Source organism: Phacochoerus africanus, chromosome 8, assembly GCF_016906955.1.
Source record: "Phacochoerus africanus isolate WHEZ1 chromosome 8, ROS_Pafr_v1, whole genome shotgun sequence".
Classification (NCBI taxonomy): domain Eukaryota; kingdom Metazoa; phylum Chordata; class Mammalia; order Artiodactyla; family Suidae; genus Phacochoerus; species Phacochoerus africanus.
The window spans coordinates 80,478,671-80,498,979 of record NC_062551.1 but is presented as its reverse complement, the minus strand read 5'-3'; the positions used below and the strand labels follow the sequence as shown (position 1 = coordinate 80,498,979).

The 20,309-nt window shown below is 42.7% G+C and overlaps 1 protein-coding gene across 2 annotated transcripts in view; it reads right to left on the bottom strand.

The window, feature by feature from the left end:
- KDM1A (lysine demethylase 1A) overlaps positions 1 to 18,619 on the bottom strand; it is a 67,343-nt gene extending 48,724 nt beyond the window's left edge. For both annotated transcript variants that reach the window (XM_047792396.1, XM_047792397.1), the window contains exons 1-2: positions 18,124 to 18,619; positions 6,706 to 6,871 (exon numbers count right to left, since the gene is read on the bottom strand). In XM_047792396.1, coding sequence (XP_047648352.1) covers positions 6,706 to 6,871; positions 18,124 to 18,477 — 520 coding nt within the window. In that variant the 5' untranslated portion in view covers positions 18,478 to 18,619. The remainder of the gene's footprint in view (positions 1 to 6,705; positions 6,872 to 18,123) is intronic.
- Between the last annotated feature and the right edge of the window lie 1,690 nt (positions 18,620 to 20,309).

Below are 20,309 nucleotides of genomic sequence, written 5' to 3'. Positions count from 1 at the left end.
CCAAACCCAGCACTTTAATTGACTGCAATTACTATGACTTACAGGAGAGATGATCAGGGCATCTTATAAACAAAGAACTATGAAAACATAAAGACTACTGTACAAATACTGGGACCAACCATTGATTTTTTTTCTTTTCATGGCTATACCTGTGACATACACAAGATCCTGGGCACATTGAATTGGAACTATAGCTGCAGCCACAGCAACACCAAATCTGAGGCCTATCTGTGACCTATGCTGCAGCTTGCAGCAACACCAGATCCTTAACCCACTGAATTCGGCCAGAGGTCAACCCTGCATCCTTACAGACACTATGTCCGGTTCTTACACCGCTGAGCCACAATGAGAACTCCAATTGCTTTTCTTTAAAAGTAAGGTCCACCTTTAGCTCTTCTCCCGTCAAATTCTATTATACCATATTCTAAAGGGTAATCCAAAGATCCTGCCTTTTATATTTTTGCTGTACCAAGTATGAAATTCATCAAATTTTTGGTCATCAACCTTCTGTCGTATAGCTATTTTCATTACAACAGTATTTGTGATCAAACCTCACTGAATTTTAAGCAAAATTCTTCTCTCTATATACAAACATTTTGTATATTTTCTACAAGTCTAGCATTTTTCCTAATTAAGGTTGGATCTCCTTTTGTGTGGTTTAAAATACTTTCAACCTATAGCATGACTATTACATGAACAAGAACCCAAAATTACTAAAACCACACAAAATTTTTTGTCACATCACTCTCACATCTCACCGTCTTGTAATTTAACAGCCTGTATCACTTTCAATCATACACACCACACACATCTGAAATTACCATCACAATAAAGAAGCGAGTAAACACCTTCCTCTGTTGATATTCTTACTAGATTTCTTTTTTTAAAAGGAGATAGTTATTCTTCCCACAGTCATTCAATAAAATGGACAATAATACAGAGCTGTCACCACCCAGCTAACTATATCTAACAATACTGATTCGAAGAAATAACCAGTGGTTAATGCAAGTCTTTGAGTTTCATGGCAAGACTGTTAGTACATCACTGAGCCTGGAAAAATGGTACGCACACAGAGATGTGCATATACATAATACATTTTAAACATAAGTCTGCTGTCACCATTGAGAAATCCATTAACTTGAAGAAATCTTTTTATATATTTATTTTGGCCACATAGGCAGCATATTTAAGAAATGGAAGTTCCTGAGCCAGGGATCAAATCCAAGCAGCAGCTGTGACCTATGCTACAGCTGCAGCAATACCAGATCCTTAACCCACTGTGCCAGGCCAGGGATCACAAACCCTTCCCACCAGAGACGGTGCCAGATCCCTAACCTACTACACCATAGAGGAAACTCTGGGAAGTCTTAAGAAAGCCGTCTTAGTAGACCATTTCAAATTTCATTTTATTTACTTTAGAGTAAGTTCCCATAAAAGTCTTAAGCTATACACAACTAAACTACTTCTAACCCAAAATAAAATGTATCTTCCCAAACCAGATTTCCTGAACAGTAATTCGATATAAAATTTAAATCCAAGGAGTTCCCATTGTGGCTCAGTGGGTTAAGAACTTGTGTCCACAAGGATATGGATTTGATCCCGGGTCTCCCTAAGTGGGTTAAGGGTTGGGCACTGCAACAAGCTACGGCATAAGTCACAGACGAGGCTTGGATCTGGTGTTGCCGTGGCTGTGGCGTAGGCTGGTTGGCTGTGGCTCTGATTCAACCCCCAGCCTGGGAACTTTCATATGCCAAGGGCTCAGCCCTAAAAAGAAAGAAAAAAAAAAATTAAATCCAGGAATTACTAGTGAGCTTTTTCTTTAAAATGTCAACTGCTAAAAGGCAGTGAAGGGAAAAAAATTATGTTTTTGTATGAAAATCAAAAAGCTAAGTGCTAGCAATCAGTTAATATGATAAAACCTCACTAAGGAATAATCTAAGGTACACAGGGTAACAGCTGAGTCCAGAAAGGAAAAAAGCTTTTCTTCAATAGAAGGCTACTTTAACAGAGGGGCAATTATTCTAAACGAGTATATAAACTCTAATGGAGATTTTTACCCTGCTTTATAGATGCTCCACTTTTGTGTGACACCACCACTAATAACCAACACTCAATTTCAAAGAAAACCTGTTCAGATTCAGTTGCCATAACCTAAAAAACACTTTTATTCTGAGAGAAAACCAAAGAGAAACCAAACAAAATCATCATTTGTTAAAACAAATATATCCAAAAGTGTAAAGTAAATATAAAAATACATGAAAATGTTTAAGAAAACAATTAGGTATATTTTAAATATAAGCAGCAATATTTAGCATGAAAAATACATTATTTATGCAGATGAGTACCAAAGGACTACATGCCATGTTAAGTTATAATTAAAAACTGACAAATCCAAAAAAGTGTTTAACCCAGAACAGAGAATTTTTCCCAATTAAATAAATCCAAACAAACATAAAAACTCAAACCTCTTATTTCCGAAACAATTCACCTTTGCTATTTGAAGACATTTTTCATTGACCGAAATCCAGTAAACTTAATTACCAAAATAGCCTAAATCATCTCTCCAATCCCAGTCTTTACTCCCTAATAGAGCACATAGGCTGATTTCCCCCCCGCCCCAAACATGTATTTTGGTACAATACCTCTCACTCAAAAAAAACCTCAGTGCTACCCTGACCAGATTCTCCCAGTGCTTAAAGGCTAAGTTCAAATTCCTCAGTCTGGCAACCAAGGTTCCTATTTTCTTTCTGCCTCCTCTTATAACTTTCCTAGAAGAATCTTCTCCAGTCAAATCATTTTACCCACTGACTTCAGAATACGCTGTGGTTTCATAATTAACAAAATATTTTATTCCTCAACACCGTGTCAAGCAAAGCAAAATTTTCTAAACATGTTTAAAAGTTAGTAGGAATGAAACGTATTCAAACCTTACTTACATATTTTGAGAGAGTAAATTAATGTCTAGTCATCACCTAAAATGACCCAGAAAAGATTTGGTAAAGAACTAGACCCACATCTTCTCTCAAGATTTTAAGATACCCATATGGCAATGCTTCCATGCAATTTCTGAATGAAAATTTAAGTTAAAGAACAAGTTCTGATACGACAAGAGATTTGGAGACCTTGGACAGTTTCTACATAATTAACCAGAACATAATGGCATAAAGACAGTTCCCCAAATCCTAAATCCCTTTGTTAAATTATTTACTTTTTGTATGAACAGTACCTGGCACGTATGAAAAAAATTTTTTTTTCTTTTTTCTGAATTTTTTATTTTTTCTTTTTTAAAAATGATTTTTGTTTTTTTCCATTATAGTTGGTTTACAGCATTCTGTCAATTTCCTACTGTACAGCGAAGTGACCCACTCACACATATATACACACACATTCTTTCTCTCGCACTATCCTCTATCATGTTCCTTCACAAGTGACTAGATATAGTTCCCTGTGCTATATAGCAGAAAACGAAATTTAAAAAAAACTCTATCACAAAAAAGAAAACACCAAGACCTGGTTCAAAATTTTCAGAGGACGAAGTATATATCAACTTCGTGCCCTACGGTAAATCAGTTACTTACCAGAGATACTGACATCCACACACAAAAAAGCATAGGGCAGCATCTGAGATATCAGATGATCTACTGAAGAAACTCAGTCCCTAAACTAAGAGATCAGCAGCCTCTTGAGCTATATCACAGCTACCAAAGCCAAGTACCCCATTAGCAACTCTACAGCAAAGGTAGAAGAAAAGGCAAGAACCAAAGAATACAGAAGAAAGGAGTAGAGTGTCAGGGAAGACTTGGGAAGTAAGGAGAGAAAGAAGGGAAGAGACGGAATTCCTATCATGGCTCAGTGGAAATGAACCTGACTAGTATCCATGAGGACTTGGGTTCAATCCCTGACCCCAGTCAGTGGGTTAAGAATATGACGTTGCAGTAAGCTGCAGTGTAGGTCACAGAGGCAGCTTGGATCTGGCATTGCTGTGGTGTGGCACAGGCCAGCAGCTGCAGCTCCAATTCCCTGGGAACTTCCATGTGCTGCAGGTGAGGCCCTTAAAAAAAAAAGCAAGCAAGCAAGCTGAAGGTAAAAGGGGGAAAAAAAAAAAAAAAAGAAAGAAGGCACTGTTGATGTACATTTGCCTCAGGGACATTACTCCCAAAGGTAATATACACTGTCAATAAGTAACTGAAATAAATCATTTTAAGAAAGTTTTAAGCGAGTTCCCATTACGGCTCAATGGAAATGAACCTGACTAGTATCCATGAGGATGTGAGTTCAATCCCTGGCCTCGCTCTGTGGGTTAAGGACCTGGCATTGCTGTGAGCTGTGGTGTAGGTTGCAGACATGGCTCAGATCTGGCGTTACTGTGGCTGTGGCATAGGCTGTCAGCTGAAGCTCCAATCCAACCCCTAGCCTGGGAACTTCCATATGCCGCACATGCTGCCCTTACCAAAAAAAAAAAAAAAAAAAAAGTTTTAGGAAAACCATTCTTAGGAAACCTGATTCCGGAGAAGAATTGAACCCAGAATCTAATCTATCTTTTTCTAAATGCTCTCAAACTAATTCCTTTTATTACACTTTATTGTAATTACTGCAAATTATAAAACTTTATTGAGAGTTTTATCCAGAATCTGTGTGATACGTTCTAAATCTAAGTTTGGGTTTTTTTTTCTTTTTAGGGCTGCACCCACGGCATATGGAAGTTCCCTGGCTGGGGGTCCAATCGGAGCCCAAGCAACCAGCCTATGCCACAGCCACAGCAACTCGGAATCTGAACTGCATCTGTGACCTATACCACAGCTCAGGGCAAGGCTGGATCCTTAACCCACTGGGCAAGGCCAGGAGTCAAACCCACATCCTCATGGATACTAGTCAGGTTTGTTAACCGCTGAGTCATGACAGGAACTCCCTAAATCTAAGTTTAAATTAACACCTGATTTAAGTTCTCTGGTGGCCTAGCAATTAATGATTTGACATGCATGTCATTGTTGTGGCTCAGGGTTCAATCCCTGGCCTAGGAAGTTTCACATGCCACAGGAACAGCCAATAAATAAATAAATAAATAAATAAATAAATAACACCTGATTTATAATACCCTCAAGTGATACTTCAGTATTAATCCTTAAAAAAATAAACAAAAAACCCAACAACTTCTAGGTATTTGTATAACATGTAAGAAGAGAAAACCAGACAAAACAACAACAAAAAGAGGCTAAAGCAAAAGATAAAATTTCTTAAAAAAAATATGTCAATCACCATACCTATGAAAGTGAGGAAGATGGAGTCTGAAACAAGTATTTTTTTAAAAAGACTAAAAGAATTTATGAGGTGAATAAGCCTGGAGTTACTGGAAATACAGAAACTATTTTAAGGAGAAGAACTCAGTAAAAATTCGAAGTCAAGAAGAGGTAACGAGATGCCATTAAAGGCAGAAGATAATGAAGTATTAATTAAGACTCTAAAACAGAAGGGTAAAAAACAAAACCAAAAAAACAAAAACAAACAGAAGGGTATTCCTGATTGCTCTGGGTTTCTTCAGTAGGACTCACTGAAGGGATGTGAGAATTCTTTTAAGATGTTTGAGGCTCTGAAAGCAGTACTATAGACTCCACGTCCCAGGGAAGACGTGGATCTCTTCGTAGCCTTTTCTTTTACCATTCCTTTCACTGAAGGGCTCAGTAACTAAAAATAACAGGTGCTTGGACCTTTTCTTTTTTTTATGGCCACACCTGTGGCATATCGAAGTTCCTAAACCAGGGATTGAATCTGAGCTGCACCTGTGGCAACGCTGGCTTCTTTAACCCACCACTCCCGGGCCGGGGCGCGAACATGCACCTCCATAGTGACCTGAGCCTCTGCAGCCATATTCTTAAGCGACTGCACCACAGCAGGAACTCCTAGGCCTCTTCTTTTTGACTTCAGAATATATTTTCATATTTGTTCACCAGGAAAAGACCCTTTTCAAAACTGAGCCACGGGAGTTCCCGTCGTGGCGCAGTGGTTAACGAATCCGACTAGGAACCATGAGGTTGCGGGTTCGGTCCCTACCCTTGCTCAGTGGGTTAATGATCCGGCGTTGCCATGAGCTATGGTGTAGGTTGCAGACGCGGCTCGGATCCCGCGTTGCTGTGGCTCTGGCGTAGGCCGGTGGCTACAGCTCAGATTCAACCCCTAGCCTGGGAACCTCCATATGCCACGGGAGCGGCCCAAGAAATAGCAACAACAACAACAAAGACAAAAAAAAAACAAAAAAAACTGAGCCACACCATGAAGATTTTATCAGAAAGTATCTAACCACAAAGCAAATGGCATAATTTAGCCAGAATAATTTCTGAGCCATTCTACTTGAAAATTCTGAATCAGAGTTATCACTGAAAGCTTTGGTTCTTTAGGTCTGACTTTCTGTATATTTTCTCCAATTGTTTATTTTCTCAAACTTTCCAACTGCCTTTATCCTTCCACTTCTCCTTTTCTTACTTTCCTTCTATTTGTACAGACACACACAAGAGAATGTCAGTACCACTACGTATGCATGTGTATGTACATGTACAGGCATGTGCGCATGTGCGTGCATGTACACACTAAAATACACATGACCAATATCACAGTATAAACCAAAGACAATGAACACTGCAGAACAGGAATAAATTCATGTATTCTCATTTCTAAGATAATACAAAACTGTGGTTGGTTACTATAACTCACCAGATGGTTCCTCAGGCTCACTTTCATTTTCTTCCTCAGGTGGGGCTTGAGGTGGTGGTGGGGGAAGCTTCTTCTCCTTCTCTGCTTTAGCATTTCTTTCTTCTTCTGAATAATACTCATCTTCTGAGAGGTTGGCCAAGCTTTCATCCATCTCTCTGTACTCTACCTATATGGAGATTACACCAGGGACAGCTAAATACCATGAACATCTAAAGTCAGAAGAAACTCTATTTGGAACCATCAGTGACTGTGAATTGCTTCTTAACTTTAAATTTTAAGGGAAGTAAGCAAGGAACAAGCTAGCTCATAATAGGTAAGTATTTTTTTTATTTAATGAATTTTATTACATTTATAGGTGTACAACAATCATTACAACCAAATTCTATAGCATTTCCATCCCAAACCTTCAGTGCATCCTCCCACCCCCAACCATAATAGCTAAGTATTTAAAAAAATTTCTCATGAAACAATCCTAGGTCTTTTCAGATTTAGCCCAATCTCTAACTTACATCATAGTACTAAAAATCAGATCCATGACTCTGAGGCTCTATACAATTAATAATTGTGTATGTGTGTTTATCTGTATGTATGAATGCATCATGTTCACATACTGGAAGTTTCAACAAAAGACTAAAGTAGCCCTCAGTCAGACAAAAACATATTTAACTAGAATGACAAGTCTATCTAATGCCAATCTGTACTCCTAACTACTACTCCATAGGGAAATACCAAAAGAATTCCAGAAACCAAAAAAGAAAAAGTTAGAGACTTAAGAGAGCTGAATGATGAGAGCAAAGAATCCTTATTACAACAAATTGAGTAAGTGATGTGGAAATTGAAGCTACAGGTCTTACAAATTCACTCTGGTTATAAAGAAGAAAACCAGGTTATAAGTAGAAAGAGGACATAGTCTTGGTGTTTTATTAGGAGTAAAGCAACTCAGGATAGGGAAGATTATTATGGACCTCTTCGATAAAATGTGTAATGTGGTATTGCAAGTAGTCATCAACTTTGGAACACTGTCAAATTATCATTGTGGCTCCCACCCTAATAAAGATTTCAAGAAGCCATAGAAACAGCAGCTCTCCATTCTGGATTCAATGAAAAGGTAAAATGAATAAAATAATAACTTACTGAATGTGGAGACAGGACAAAGCAACATGGCTTCCACCTATCACATATCTAATTTATCAGATTTCTGAAATGAACAGTCCTGTTGATTATAGTGAATGTAATCTATTTTAACTTTTGAAATATCATTGCAAAAAGCTCCGGAGTGTTGACTGCTTTTATCTGTCTTCTTCTTTTTTTAAACGACACAACCACAGGATTTGGAAGGGTTAGGGGAGCAGGTGGTTAGGGGAGATAAGAGTTTTAATAAGGAGTTCCCGTTGAGGCTCAGTAACGAACTCGACTAGTATCCATGAGGATGTGGGTTCGATCCCTGGCCCCCCTCAGTGGGTTAAAGATCCAGTGTTGCCGTGAGCTGTGGCGTAGGTCGCAGATGCAGCTTGGATGTGGCATTGCTGTGGCTGTGGTGTAGGCTGGCAGCTGCACCTCGGATTTGACCCTTGGCCTTGGAACTTCCATTCGCCACAGGTTCAGCCCTAAAAAGGAAAAAAAAAAAAAGTTTTACTAAAAACAGGGATTGGATTCAAAAATGCAAACGACTACAGATAAATTGAACAGTTTTGACCCATGTAAGAATCTTATTTTAGGAAGTTGTGGCACCGAAGTAACGAATCCAACTAGGAACCATGAGGTTTCAGGGTCGATCCCTGGCCTTGCTCAGTGGGATAAGGATCTGGCGTTGCCGTGAGCTGTGGTGTAGGTTGCAGACTCGGCTCGGATCTGATGTGGCTGTGGCTGTGGCTGTGGCTGTGGCTCTGGGTAGGCTGGCAACTACAGCTCCGATTCGACCCCTAGCCTGGGAATCTCCATATGCCACGGGTGCAGCCCTAGGGAAAAAAAAAAAGACAGAATCTTATTTAACACATGAATAACTGTATTTATCTACCAAATACTGAACACTGAGAACGTAGCACAATGGAGAAAATGATTATGAATGAGTCTCCCTGCCCTTAATAAGCTGAAACTCTAGTTGACAAAAAAAATTCTGATCAGGTAACAATCTCATAGAGACTTTACAATAAAATCTCCAGAAACATAGATACTAAACTTTATCTTACTTGACTGAGTTAAACTGTAGGAAAGACCTCAGGGTAATGGGTAAAGCAACAAAAAGGGAAAAAAGTTTCAAAGAGGGAGAGGAGTTAAAAAATGTAATACAGGGAGTTCCCATCATGGCGCAGTGGTTAACGAATCCAACTAGGAACCATGAGGTTGCGGGTTCGATCCCTGGCCTTGCTCAGTGGGTTAAGGATCCAGCGTTGCCGTGAGCTGTGGTGTAGGTTGCAGACGTGGCTCGGTTCCTGAGTTGCTGTGGCTGTGGTGTAGGCCAGCGGCTGTAGCTCTGATTAGACCCCTAGCCTGGGAACCTCCATATGCCAAGGATCGGCCCTAAAAAAAGGCAAAAAGACTAAAAAAGAAAAACAAAAATGTAATACAGGTTTACAGTAAGCAGATTCCTTTCTGCGTTCACCCACTCAACAGTGCTTGACCTCTCCCTGTCCCAAAGAGTCAGCCCTTTAATCCCTTGCCATCAATCCTATCCATCCGATCAAATAATCACTTATCAAGTGCCTATTATGGAACTGGACGGTGTGCAAATTCTGAGACAAACACAAACAATAATATAAGATCCTCTCTACTGCAGTAGTTCAGCTCTTCAGACACTATGCCCTTTGAAAGAAAAAGGAATCCAAAATTAAGGAAACACTGCATTCTTTCTTTTTTGTTTTTAGGGCTATACCTGTGGCACATGGAAGTCCCCAGGCTAGGGGTCAAATTGGAGCTGCAGCTGCTGGCCTGCACCACAGCTACAGCAACTTGGGATTGGAGCCATGTCTGTGACCTACACCACAGCTGGATCCTTTAACCCACTGGGCAAGGCCAGGGATCAAACCCAAATCCTCATGGATATACTAGTTGGGTTCTTAACCCACTGAACTGCAACAGGATCTCCAACTCTGCATTCTTTTTAAGACCCTTTCCCAGAGGAATTACAATATGATTAAAGGTACTGAGAAAAATTAATGAAAAACAATCTTTTTAAACATTGTTTACTCCAATGTTTTGATGAAGTGCTAACTACCAAAAAGGAACACACTTGGAAAAGGCTGGTCTAAGAGTTCTAAGCTTTCAGGAACAAAAGAGATTAAAAAGTACCTAGAGGGAGTTTCTGCTGTGGCATAATGGGATTAGTAGCGTCTCTGGAGCACTGGGATCCAGATTCAATCCCCTGCCCAACACAGTAGGTTAAGGATCTGGTGTTTCCACAGCTGCAGCAAAGGTCGCAACTGTGGCTCAGGTCTGATCCCTGGCCCAGGAACTCCTTATGCCATGGGGAAGCCAAAAGAGGAAAAAAAGAAAGAAAATACCTAGAAGTAGGAAGAGTAAAAATATCTAAGGTGAAGTATTCAACAACAACAGAGAAAGGACTGTGTTACCCAGAACCCTAGGACTCTTTGGGACTTCATTTACTAAATTTTTTTTTGTCTTTCTTTTTTTAGGGCCGCACTTGTGGCATATGGAGGTTCCCAGGCTAGGGGTCCAATCAGAGCTACAGGTGCCAGTCTATGCCACAGCAATACCAGATCCAAGCTGCGTCTGCGACCTCCACCACAGCTAACAGCAACGCCAGATCCTTAACCCACTGAGTGAGGCCAGGGATTGAACCTGCATCCTCATGGATGCCAGTCAGGTTCATTGACCACTGAGCCACGACAGGACTCCTACCAATTTCTATTTTTAAATTTTTTTTTGCTTTTTAGGGTCAAATCTATGGCACGTGGAGGTTCCCAGTCTAGGAGTCAAATCGGGGCTGTAGTTGCCAGCCTACACCACAGCCACAACAACTCAGGCTCCGAGCCACATCTTCAACCTACACCACAGCTCACAGCAACTCTGGATCCTTATCCACTAAGTAAGACCAGGGATCGAACCTACATCCTCATGGATACTAGTTGGTTTCTTTACCAATGAGCCACGAGGGGAACTCCCATTTACCAATTTTTAAATGTATTTTTCTTTTTCTTTCTTTTTTTTTTTTGTCTTTTTTGCTATTTCTTGGGCCGCTCCTGCAGCATATGGAGGTTCCCAGGCTAGGGGTCAAATCGGAGCTGTAGCCACTGGCCTACGCCAGAGCCACAGCAACTCGGGATCCGAGCCGTGTCTGCAACCTACACCACAGCTCACGGCAATGCCAGATCGTTAACCCACTGAGCAAGGGCAGGGATCGAACCCGCAACCTCATGGTTCCTAGTCGGATTCGTTAACCACTGCGCCACAACGGGAACTCCTATTTTTCTTTTTTTTTTAATGGTCCTCAGCATATGCAAGTTCTCAGGCTAGGGTTCAAATCGGAGCTGCTACACCACAGCCATGGCAACACAGGATCCAAGCCACATCTACAACCTATGACACAGCTTATGGAAATGCCGGATCCTTAACCCACTGAGCGAGGCCAGGGATAGAACACCCAACCTCACAGAGACTACGTTGGATTTTTTTTTTTTTGTCTTTTGTCTTTTGTTGTTGTTGTTGCTATTTCTTGGGCCACTCCCGCGGCATATGGAGGTTCCCAGGCTAGGGGGTGAATCGGAGCTGCAGCCACCGGCCTACGCCAGAGCCACAGCAACGCAGGATCTGAGCCTCGTCTGCAACCTACACCACAGCTCACGGCAACGCCGGATCATTAACCCACTGAGCAAGGGCAGGGACCGAACCCGAAACCTCATGGTTCCTAGTCGGATTCGTTAACCACTGCGCCACGACGGGAACTCCTACGTTGGATTCTTAACCTGCTTAGACACAATGGAATGCCTTAAAATGTTTTTTTTGTTTTGTTTTGTTTTTTCCTTTTTAGGGCTGTACCCACAGCATATGGAGAGTCCCCGGCTAGGGGTCTAATCGGAGCTACAGCTGCTGGCCTACACCACAGCCACAGCAACACCAGTTCTGAGCTGCATCCACGACCTACATCAGAGCTCATGGCAATGCCAGATCTTTAACCCATTGAGCAAGGCCAGGGATCGAATCGGCAACCTTATGGTTTCTCACTGGATTTGTTTCTGCTGTGCCATGATGAGAACTCCCTTAAGATGTATTTTGTGTGTGTGTGTCTTTTTGTCTTTTTAGGGCCACACCTGCAGCATATGGAGGTTCCCAGGCTAGGGGTCTAATTGGAGCTGTAGCCGCACTGACCTACACCACAGCAATGCCAGATCAGAGCCGCATCTGCAACCTACACCACAGCCCATGGCAACGCCAGATCCTTAACCCACTGATTGAGGTCAGGGATTGAACCTGCAACCTCATGGTTACTAGTCAGATTCGTTTCCGCTGTGCCACGATGGGAATTCCTCCTTTAAAATGTTTTTGTTTTTGGTCTTTTTGCCATTTCTTGGGCCACTCCCGCAGCATATGGAGGTTCCCAGGCCAGGGGTCGAATCAGAGCTACAGCTGCCGGCCTACACCACAGCCCATGGCAACACCAGATCCTTAACCCACTGAGCAAAGGCAGGGATCGAACCTGCAACCTCATGGTTCCTACTCGGATTTGTTAACCACTGCGCCACAACAGGAACTCCCTAAAATGTATTTTTAACCTGAGTACTCATATGTTTTAAACCAAACTGCAGCCCTTTAGAGATCACCAACATAATGAACTTGCATTACGTAAGGAACTCAATTTTGGGTAAACCTAAGAATAAAATTTCTTCTGCCATCTTTGTTCAACTGAGAGATGGCAAGACGAGCTAAAAACAAGCAAATGAAACAAGCTTTTGCACTACCACTACTTGTCAATCAATACAGTACTTCATAAACAAAATACAGAAATTACTAAGGCTGAAACAAGACTGTTAAGTATTATGCTTAACCTCCATTCTCAAATTTGGCTCTACCAGAATAGCCTCATTGTCTCAAAGACTGATAATTAAAATAATTGTTATAAAATAATTGTTATAAACTTAAACAATATAAACTAGAAAGTTCCCATGTGGTGCAGCAGGTTAAGGGATCTGGTGTTGCTGTAGCTGAGGTGCAGCCCACAACTGCAGCTTCAGTTTGATCCCTGGCCCAGGAACTTCTGCGTGCTGTGGGTGCAGCCAAAATAAAAAATAACCTTGACATGAAACAGGCAAGTAGTACTTTATGCATTTTTTTTTTTTTTGGCCTTTTTAGGGCTGCACCTGCAGTATATGGAAGTTCCCAGGCAGGGGTCAGAGTGGAGCTGCAGCTGCCGGCCTATGCCACAGCCTTGCCAACGCTGGATCCAAGCTGTGTCTGCGACCTACACCACAGCTCACAGCAACACCGATCTGTAACCCACTGAGTGAGGCCAGGGATTGAACCTGCATCCTCATGGATTCTAGTCTGTCTGGTTTGTTACCACTAAGCCACAACGGGAACTCCTAAAATTATATTTCGTGAAAAAGGATTTCTCAACTTAACTAAAAAGTTTAAAAGCCATCTGAAACAATCATACAAACTCTAAAAAACAAAAACTGTTCCCCTGAGAAAAAGAGTGGATGCTCTGAATACAAAGGATTGGGAATCTCACTCCCTAAGTAAAATCCTCTGAGACTTCAGAGGTTTACAAGTACTTATAACCAAGGACAAAAAGATGTCCCAATAGGCAGATATGAGTCAACAGGGCAACTGTTCTTACACCCATGACTCTCAAATTTACATTTCTAGTCTTTCCTTTTTCTTCCATACCCATGCTATAGTGATTCATTCACTTTCCCAACCACCTTAAAGCTCCAGTTTCTTGTTTTAATTGTTCTTCCTTGTAATTCACCTAGGGCACAAAGGCCAGATTAATTTTCCAAATACATTATAGTTTTAGATAGTTCAACAGATGAATGCCAAAACTTTCAATCCAGCATACATACTCTCTGGCTCTAACTAGTCAAAACCACCTCTACTCATTTTCAAACACACTAGTCAAAAAGTCCTCAATACTAAGCTCCCTAAAAGCTACTCTCACCTTTTTCTGTAAATACAATGCCTAAAATTCAAGGTCCACCTCCTCTGCAAATTATTCCCTAAATATTCCAAACTTACAAACATCTCTCTTCTTTCTCTAAATTCTCACAGCACTTACACTTCATAATCCAGTGCAAGGCTGTCTGATAGAATCTTCTGTGATAATGGAAATGTTCTGTACCCGTACTTTCAGTAAGTTAGCACTAGCCACCCACAACCATGTGGACATTTAGGATTCAATTAAAATTAAAAATTCAGAGTTCCCACTGTGGTGCAGCAGGTTAAGGATTCTGCTCTGTCTCTGCGGCGGCATAGGTTTGATCCCCAGCCTGATGCAGTGGGTTAAGGATCCAGTGTTGCTGCAGCTGCGGCATAGGTCACAGCTGGGGCTTGGATTTGATCCCTGGCCTGGAAACTTCCAGTACCACAGGGGCACCAAAAAAAAAAAAATTATTTTTAAATCAAAAATTCAGTTTCCTCAGTCTACTAGACACAGAGTAAGTATTCACTAACCATAAAGTGGCTAGTGGCTAGCATAATGGACAGCACCAGATCTAGTGTTTGGCTCTCTACAATCCAGACACAACTCTGTAACCTGAACACTACTGATTCCTCCAACTTACCTTGTTCCTAGAAAAATCTCATTTCCAATTAAATTAATTTGCCCATTGCTTCCAACATTCTGTTATCCACTCTGGACTCCCTGTTGCTTCTCAAATCACTTTGTATTATATTCCAAGCATTTTTCACTTCCTTTTTTTCACTGGTGGTACTTAATCACTAGGTACCTACTTATTTTATGCTACACAACTACAGTAAGTATTTTGTTTACATTATATCTAGACCTAATAACCTTACAAGATAGGATTTATTTTCCTGAGGAAAAGGAATCATAGGAGTATGAATTAACTCCACAAGTCCATCCTTTTCCAGAATACCTCAAAAAATTCTGTCCTTTTTCAAGACCCAGCTCAAGGCCACCATTCCTTATGAGGTGGTGTTGACTAAATGCTTAGCCATTTTAACAATTTCAAACCTTAAATAGTTTGCCATAATGTCAGCATACACACTCAGAGGTGAATTTATTCTAAAACTAATGAAACTTAAGCATCAGGGACCTTCAGTTGCATGGACTCCTTCCAATACCCTGATCAAATTTTCTGTTTTTGCCTTTTCTAGGGCCACTCCCTCGGCATATGGAGATTCCCAGGCTAGGGGTCTAATCGGAGCTGTAGCCACCGGCCTATGCCAGAGCCACAGCAATGCGGGATCCAAGCCGCATCTGCAACCTACACCACAGCTCATGGCAATGCCGGATCTTTAACCCACTGAGCAAGGCCAGGGATCGAACCCGCAACTTCATGGTTCCTAGTTGGATTCGTTAACCACTACACCACGATGGGAACTCCCCTGAATCAAATTTTGATTACATAATTACATACACATTTACTTGTTTACATAATTATACACATGTTTATGTATACATAATTTTTTCATTGTTCTCTAGTTTTATTATTTTTCAATATACATTTTTTAAGAGTCCCCCAAACTGAATAAGCGCCCAGGCCATGAAATATAGATATATCCCTTTCATAAGCCATAAAACTCTTGAAGCAAGATCCATCTACACTGCCCACACATCTACAGACAATTAATCTTCAACAAAGGAGGCAAGAATATACAATGGGGAAAAGAAAGTCTCTTCAGCAAGTGCTATTGGGAAAGCTGGACAGCTAAACGTCAATCAATGAAGTTAAACACAGAGTCACAACACACATAAAAATAAACTTGAAATGGCTTATACTTAATTATAAGACATGACATCATGAAACTCCTAGAAGGGAACACAGGCAAAACATTCTCTGACATATATCATACCAATGTTTTCTTAGGTCAGTCCCTCAAGGCAATAGAAATAAAAGCAAAAATAAACAAATGGGACCTAATCAAACTTATAAGCTTTTGCACAGCAAAGAAAACCATAAAAAAGGCAAAAAGACAACCTAAGGACTGGGAGAAAATTCTGTGACTGACAAGGGCTTAATTTCTAAAATATACAAACAGCTTGTACAATTCAATAATAAAAAAACAACCTAGTTGAAAAATGAGTGGGAGACTTAGACATTTCTCCAAAGAAGATGTACAGACAGCCAAGAGGCACATGAAAAGATGCTCATCATCACTAATTACTAGAGAAATGCAAATCAAAACTACAATGAAGTACCACCTTACACCAGTCAGAATGGCCACCATTAAAAAGTCTACAAGGAGTTCCCGTTGTGGCTCAGCAGCAACGAATCCAACTAGTATCCATGAGAACTTGGGTTCGATCCCTGGCCCTGCGCAGTGGGTTGGGGATCTGGCATTGCTGTGAGCTACAGGGTAGGTCGAAGACATGGCTTGGACCCTGCATTGCTGTGGCATGGTATAGGCCAGCAGCTGCAGCTCAGATTCAATCCGTAGCCTGGGAACTTCCATATGCCTCCAGTGTGGCCTTAAAAAGCAAAAAAAAAAACCCAAAAAAACCCAAAACACCTAAGGAGAGTTCTCATTGTGGCTCAGCCGGTTAAGGACCTGACATTGTCTCTTTGAGGATGCAGATTTGATCCCTGGCCTTGCTCAGGATCCAGCCTTGCTGTAAGCTGCAGCATAGGTATTGCTGTGGATGTGGCGTAGGTTCCTGATGCAGCTAAGATTCATCCCTGGCCCTGGAATTTCTATATGCCCCAGGTGTGGCCATAAAAAGAAAAACAAACAAAAAACATTTGGGGAATTCCCACCATGGCTCAGTGGAAACTAGTATCCATGAGGTTCGATCCCTGGCCTCGCTCAGTGGGTTAAGGATCTGGCATTGCCATGAGCTGTGATGTAGGTTGCAGACTTGGCTCAGATCTGGTATTGCTGTGGCTGTGATGCAGGCCAGCAGCTATGGCTCAGATTAACCCCTAGCGTGGGAACCTCCATACGACGTGGTTTCGGCCCTAAAAAAGACAAAAACAAAACAAAACAAAAACCAAACCAGTTGGGCTTCTGCCTTCTACTTCATTTCTGAGAGTTGGGAGTTGCCAACCTCTGTGCCTTTCTAACCCATGTTTTAGTAATAGCCCCCTCAGAGACTTCTCTCCTTCATACTGAGCACAGAGTATTCTCAAAGGGGCAGTTCAACCTGAAGGCTCTGTCTGGGCAATACTCAAGAAGCTCCTCATACACATTTATGTGTTACATAAATTACACAACTTAAAATATTTACTTACTTAAAAGTTCTATGTACATACATTTCCAGTTTTTCCAACTGTACCATGAAATCTCCAGAAAAGGCCCAAGTCTAAAGTTTGTGCCCTAGTACTGCCCCAGTGTTCTGCTTACTGCTGGTGTCCCATGTGGTCCTTTGTTTCAGAGGCTGATGATACCTTATCACATTGTAAGTGTAGGGCTTACATTCCAGTTCCACCACTTACCCAGCTTTGTGACTCTGGGCAAGTTGCTTAAACTGTGTGCCTCAGTCTACTCATTCCTCAAGAGGGGCTAGCAATACCTGCCAATTGGTGTTTAGCCAAAATACAATGTTGGTGACGCTCTGAACACAGCACCTGGCACCCAGAGATGTGAGGCAAGCTATCGCCTGTACATACCATCATATGACAAATTTTTTTCTTCCTGTATATCTACACCTTGACTAATTGATATTTGCCCTCTTCATCAGCTTCCTCCTTTGTAAAAATCTACGTCAAAAGAACGTTGACAGGATAAAAAGAAAAAGAGGAAAACTCTCCAGCATACAGAAAGGGCTCAAAAAAAAAAAAAAAAAAACTTCCTTTTTTTCTGTCTCCAAGGCTAAGGTAATTTCTTTAGCATCATCCTACAGCCCCAACACGCTCCCAGCTGAAACACAAAAATACTGCCCAGCGGCTTCCAGATACATCTGTGAACAAACAAGTGATATACGTCTCCAACAAGGCCCACCACAACTCCACGTCAGGGAGCCATTTTTTCCCAACCAAGAAAAGGAAAAGGTGTACGAGATGCAAGGAGTAAAACAGCTCTCCCCGCCATCCCCCTTTCTCCCTGGACGGCCGGATCCCAGCACAAAGACGCATTCACCGCTGGCAAAGACCTTCCCCTCTCTCACCCCACCCACCCGACTAGTGGGGTGGTGGGTGGAGATCGGTGACTGGGCAGGTCAAGGTGGGCGTGGGGCTCAAGGCCCAAGACCCCGGCAAGCGAGGGTGAGGGGTTATGGGGCTGGACAAGCTCAAGGAAGCTAGGTACTGGGATTTGTGGTTCAAGGGAGGGGTCGCGCCTCACCTTCGCCCGCTTGCGCCGGCTGGTCCGTCGCCCCTCCGGAGTCTCTGCGATTCCCGTTTCCATGGGGGTCGCAGATCCAGGCACGACGGTAGGCCCGGCTTGAGGCCCGGCGGACCCCGGCGGCTCGGCCAGGCCCCCGGGGGGAGAGGCTCGCGGGGGCTCCTTCTTGCGGGGAGTGCGCTCCCCAGCTGCCCCCGGCCCGGCCTCGGCGGGGCCGGACAGGCCCGCGGGCGGCGCAGTCACCTCCGAGCCGTTCTCCGCGCCGCCCGCTGCCGAGGCACCGGCCTCCGACCCGGCCGCTGCGGCCGCCGCCGCCGCCGCGGCGGCGGCTGCTGCTTTCTTCCCAGACAACATCTCGGGCCGCCTGGCCGCCGACGGCCGTAGGGGCCGCTCGGTCTGTCGGTCCGTGGGTCCGAAGCCGCCTTGCCTCACTTCACACAGTCTGCGCGCTACCAACCGCCGCCGCGAACGAACACGCGCGGAGCGCGCTCCCGCCGCGCCGGGACAATAAGGCCAGAGACGCCCACGGCCCCGCCCTCCCCGCTGCCATAGAGCGGCGTCCTCCAGGCTAGAGCGGCACCATGGCAAACAGCGCGATGCTTTCCTAGAGCGTCTCCTTAGCCTTTGGGATCGGTCCCAGCACCGTCCCTACCCTAGGGTTTCTGGGCCGGATTGCACCTCCGAGGGCGACCATTTCCTCCAGGGACTTGCGTGCTCCCTCATTCATTCATTCATTCATTCATTCATTCATTCATTCATTCATTCATTCATTCATTCATTCATTCTCTCACCTACTTGTCAATTCAACCAATATTTATTAAGCTTTACTGCCTGACAAGTTCTGGCTTTCAAAGAGTTTACAGTTTAGTGAGGGAAAACACTGACATGTAACTGGTAGATCTTATTTACTATTCATAATTGTCCTACTTTAACTGGGGGAATCTTGGAGAGCAACTGAGTTTCGTGGTAATAAAATGGACAATAAAATAGGAAACGCAATATGCGTCCAGAAGGGATTGCCCTTGCTTCCAGAGCTTTGTTTATGCTCTTCATTTTGTCTGGACCCTCTCCCTCCTTCACACTCCCTCACTCGCACCCTTTTCCACTCCTACGCTCCCCATCCCCACAACATGACATCTTTCCACTCCAGGTTAATTCTTTCTAGTGTCGCTGATGGTGGTGGTGGTTTATTCTTTTAATTCCTCAAGGAATACTTCACTGACTTGGAACAGACTGCGTTCAAGTTTATTCCCACTGGGACATGGAGCGGTAATTGCTTTTTCACAAGTCTGTGTCTTCAAAGCGTAATTTTCAAACAATGGAAGTTTGAGAACTGGTGAAATTAATCTCTAGTGATAGACTCCAATCAGTGGTTGCCTGGGATGAGGGTGGAGGTTGACTTCAAAAGAGCTGGAGAGAACAGGCTGAGAGTGATTGAAATGTTTCCTATCGTGATTGGGGTGTGAGTGTATTTTAACTATATACATAAAATAGGTATATTTTATGTCAACTGGACTTCGATGAAGTTGAATTATTATTATTATTTTTTTAATTTTAGCCACCCTAGGCATATGGAGTTCCTGGGCCAGGGATCAGGGCTCAGTTCCCAGCAGCTGTTTCAACCTATGCCACAGCTACAGCAGCACTGGATCCTTTAACCCACTGTGCCAGGTCAAGGGTCCAACCTGTGTCCTGATGCTGCAGAGACACCCCAATTCCCTTGCACCACAGTGGGAACTCCTTGAATTATTATTTTTTAAACTAAGCAAACAGAAAAAGAGACAAGTTCAGAAAACTAGAAGCTATGCCAAAAAGTGTAATCATAATACAACATATGGCTCAGCTGTGAACTACACTGATGGGTCTACAATAACAGATGGAATGAATATTGTTTTAACAAAAGGGATAGAATTATATTGAGAAAATGGAGAAAAGAGAGTGTGGAGACAGGGGTGAGAGGGGTTTACAGAAGAGGGGGCAATGTGGGAATGGAGGGGGTTCAACATCAGAGCTAAATCCCCATCTACCATCATAAGAAGATAGAGCGTGTCAAAATTGAGCAATTTGGGAGTTCTTGCTGTGGTGTAGTGGTTTAAGGATGAGAGTGGTCTCCGCATTGGCTTGGGTGGTTGCTAAGGCCCAGTGGGTTAAGGATCTGGCCTTGCTGCAGCTGTGAGGTAGGTTGC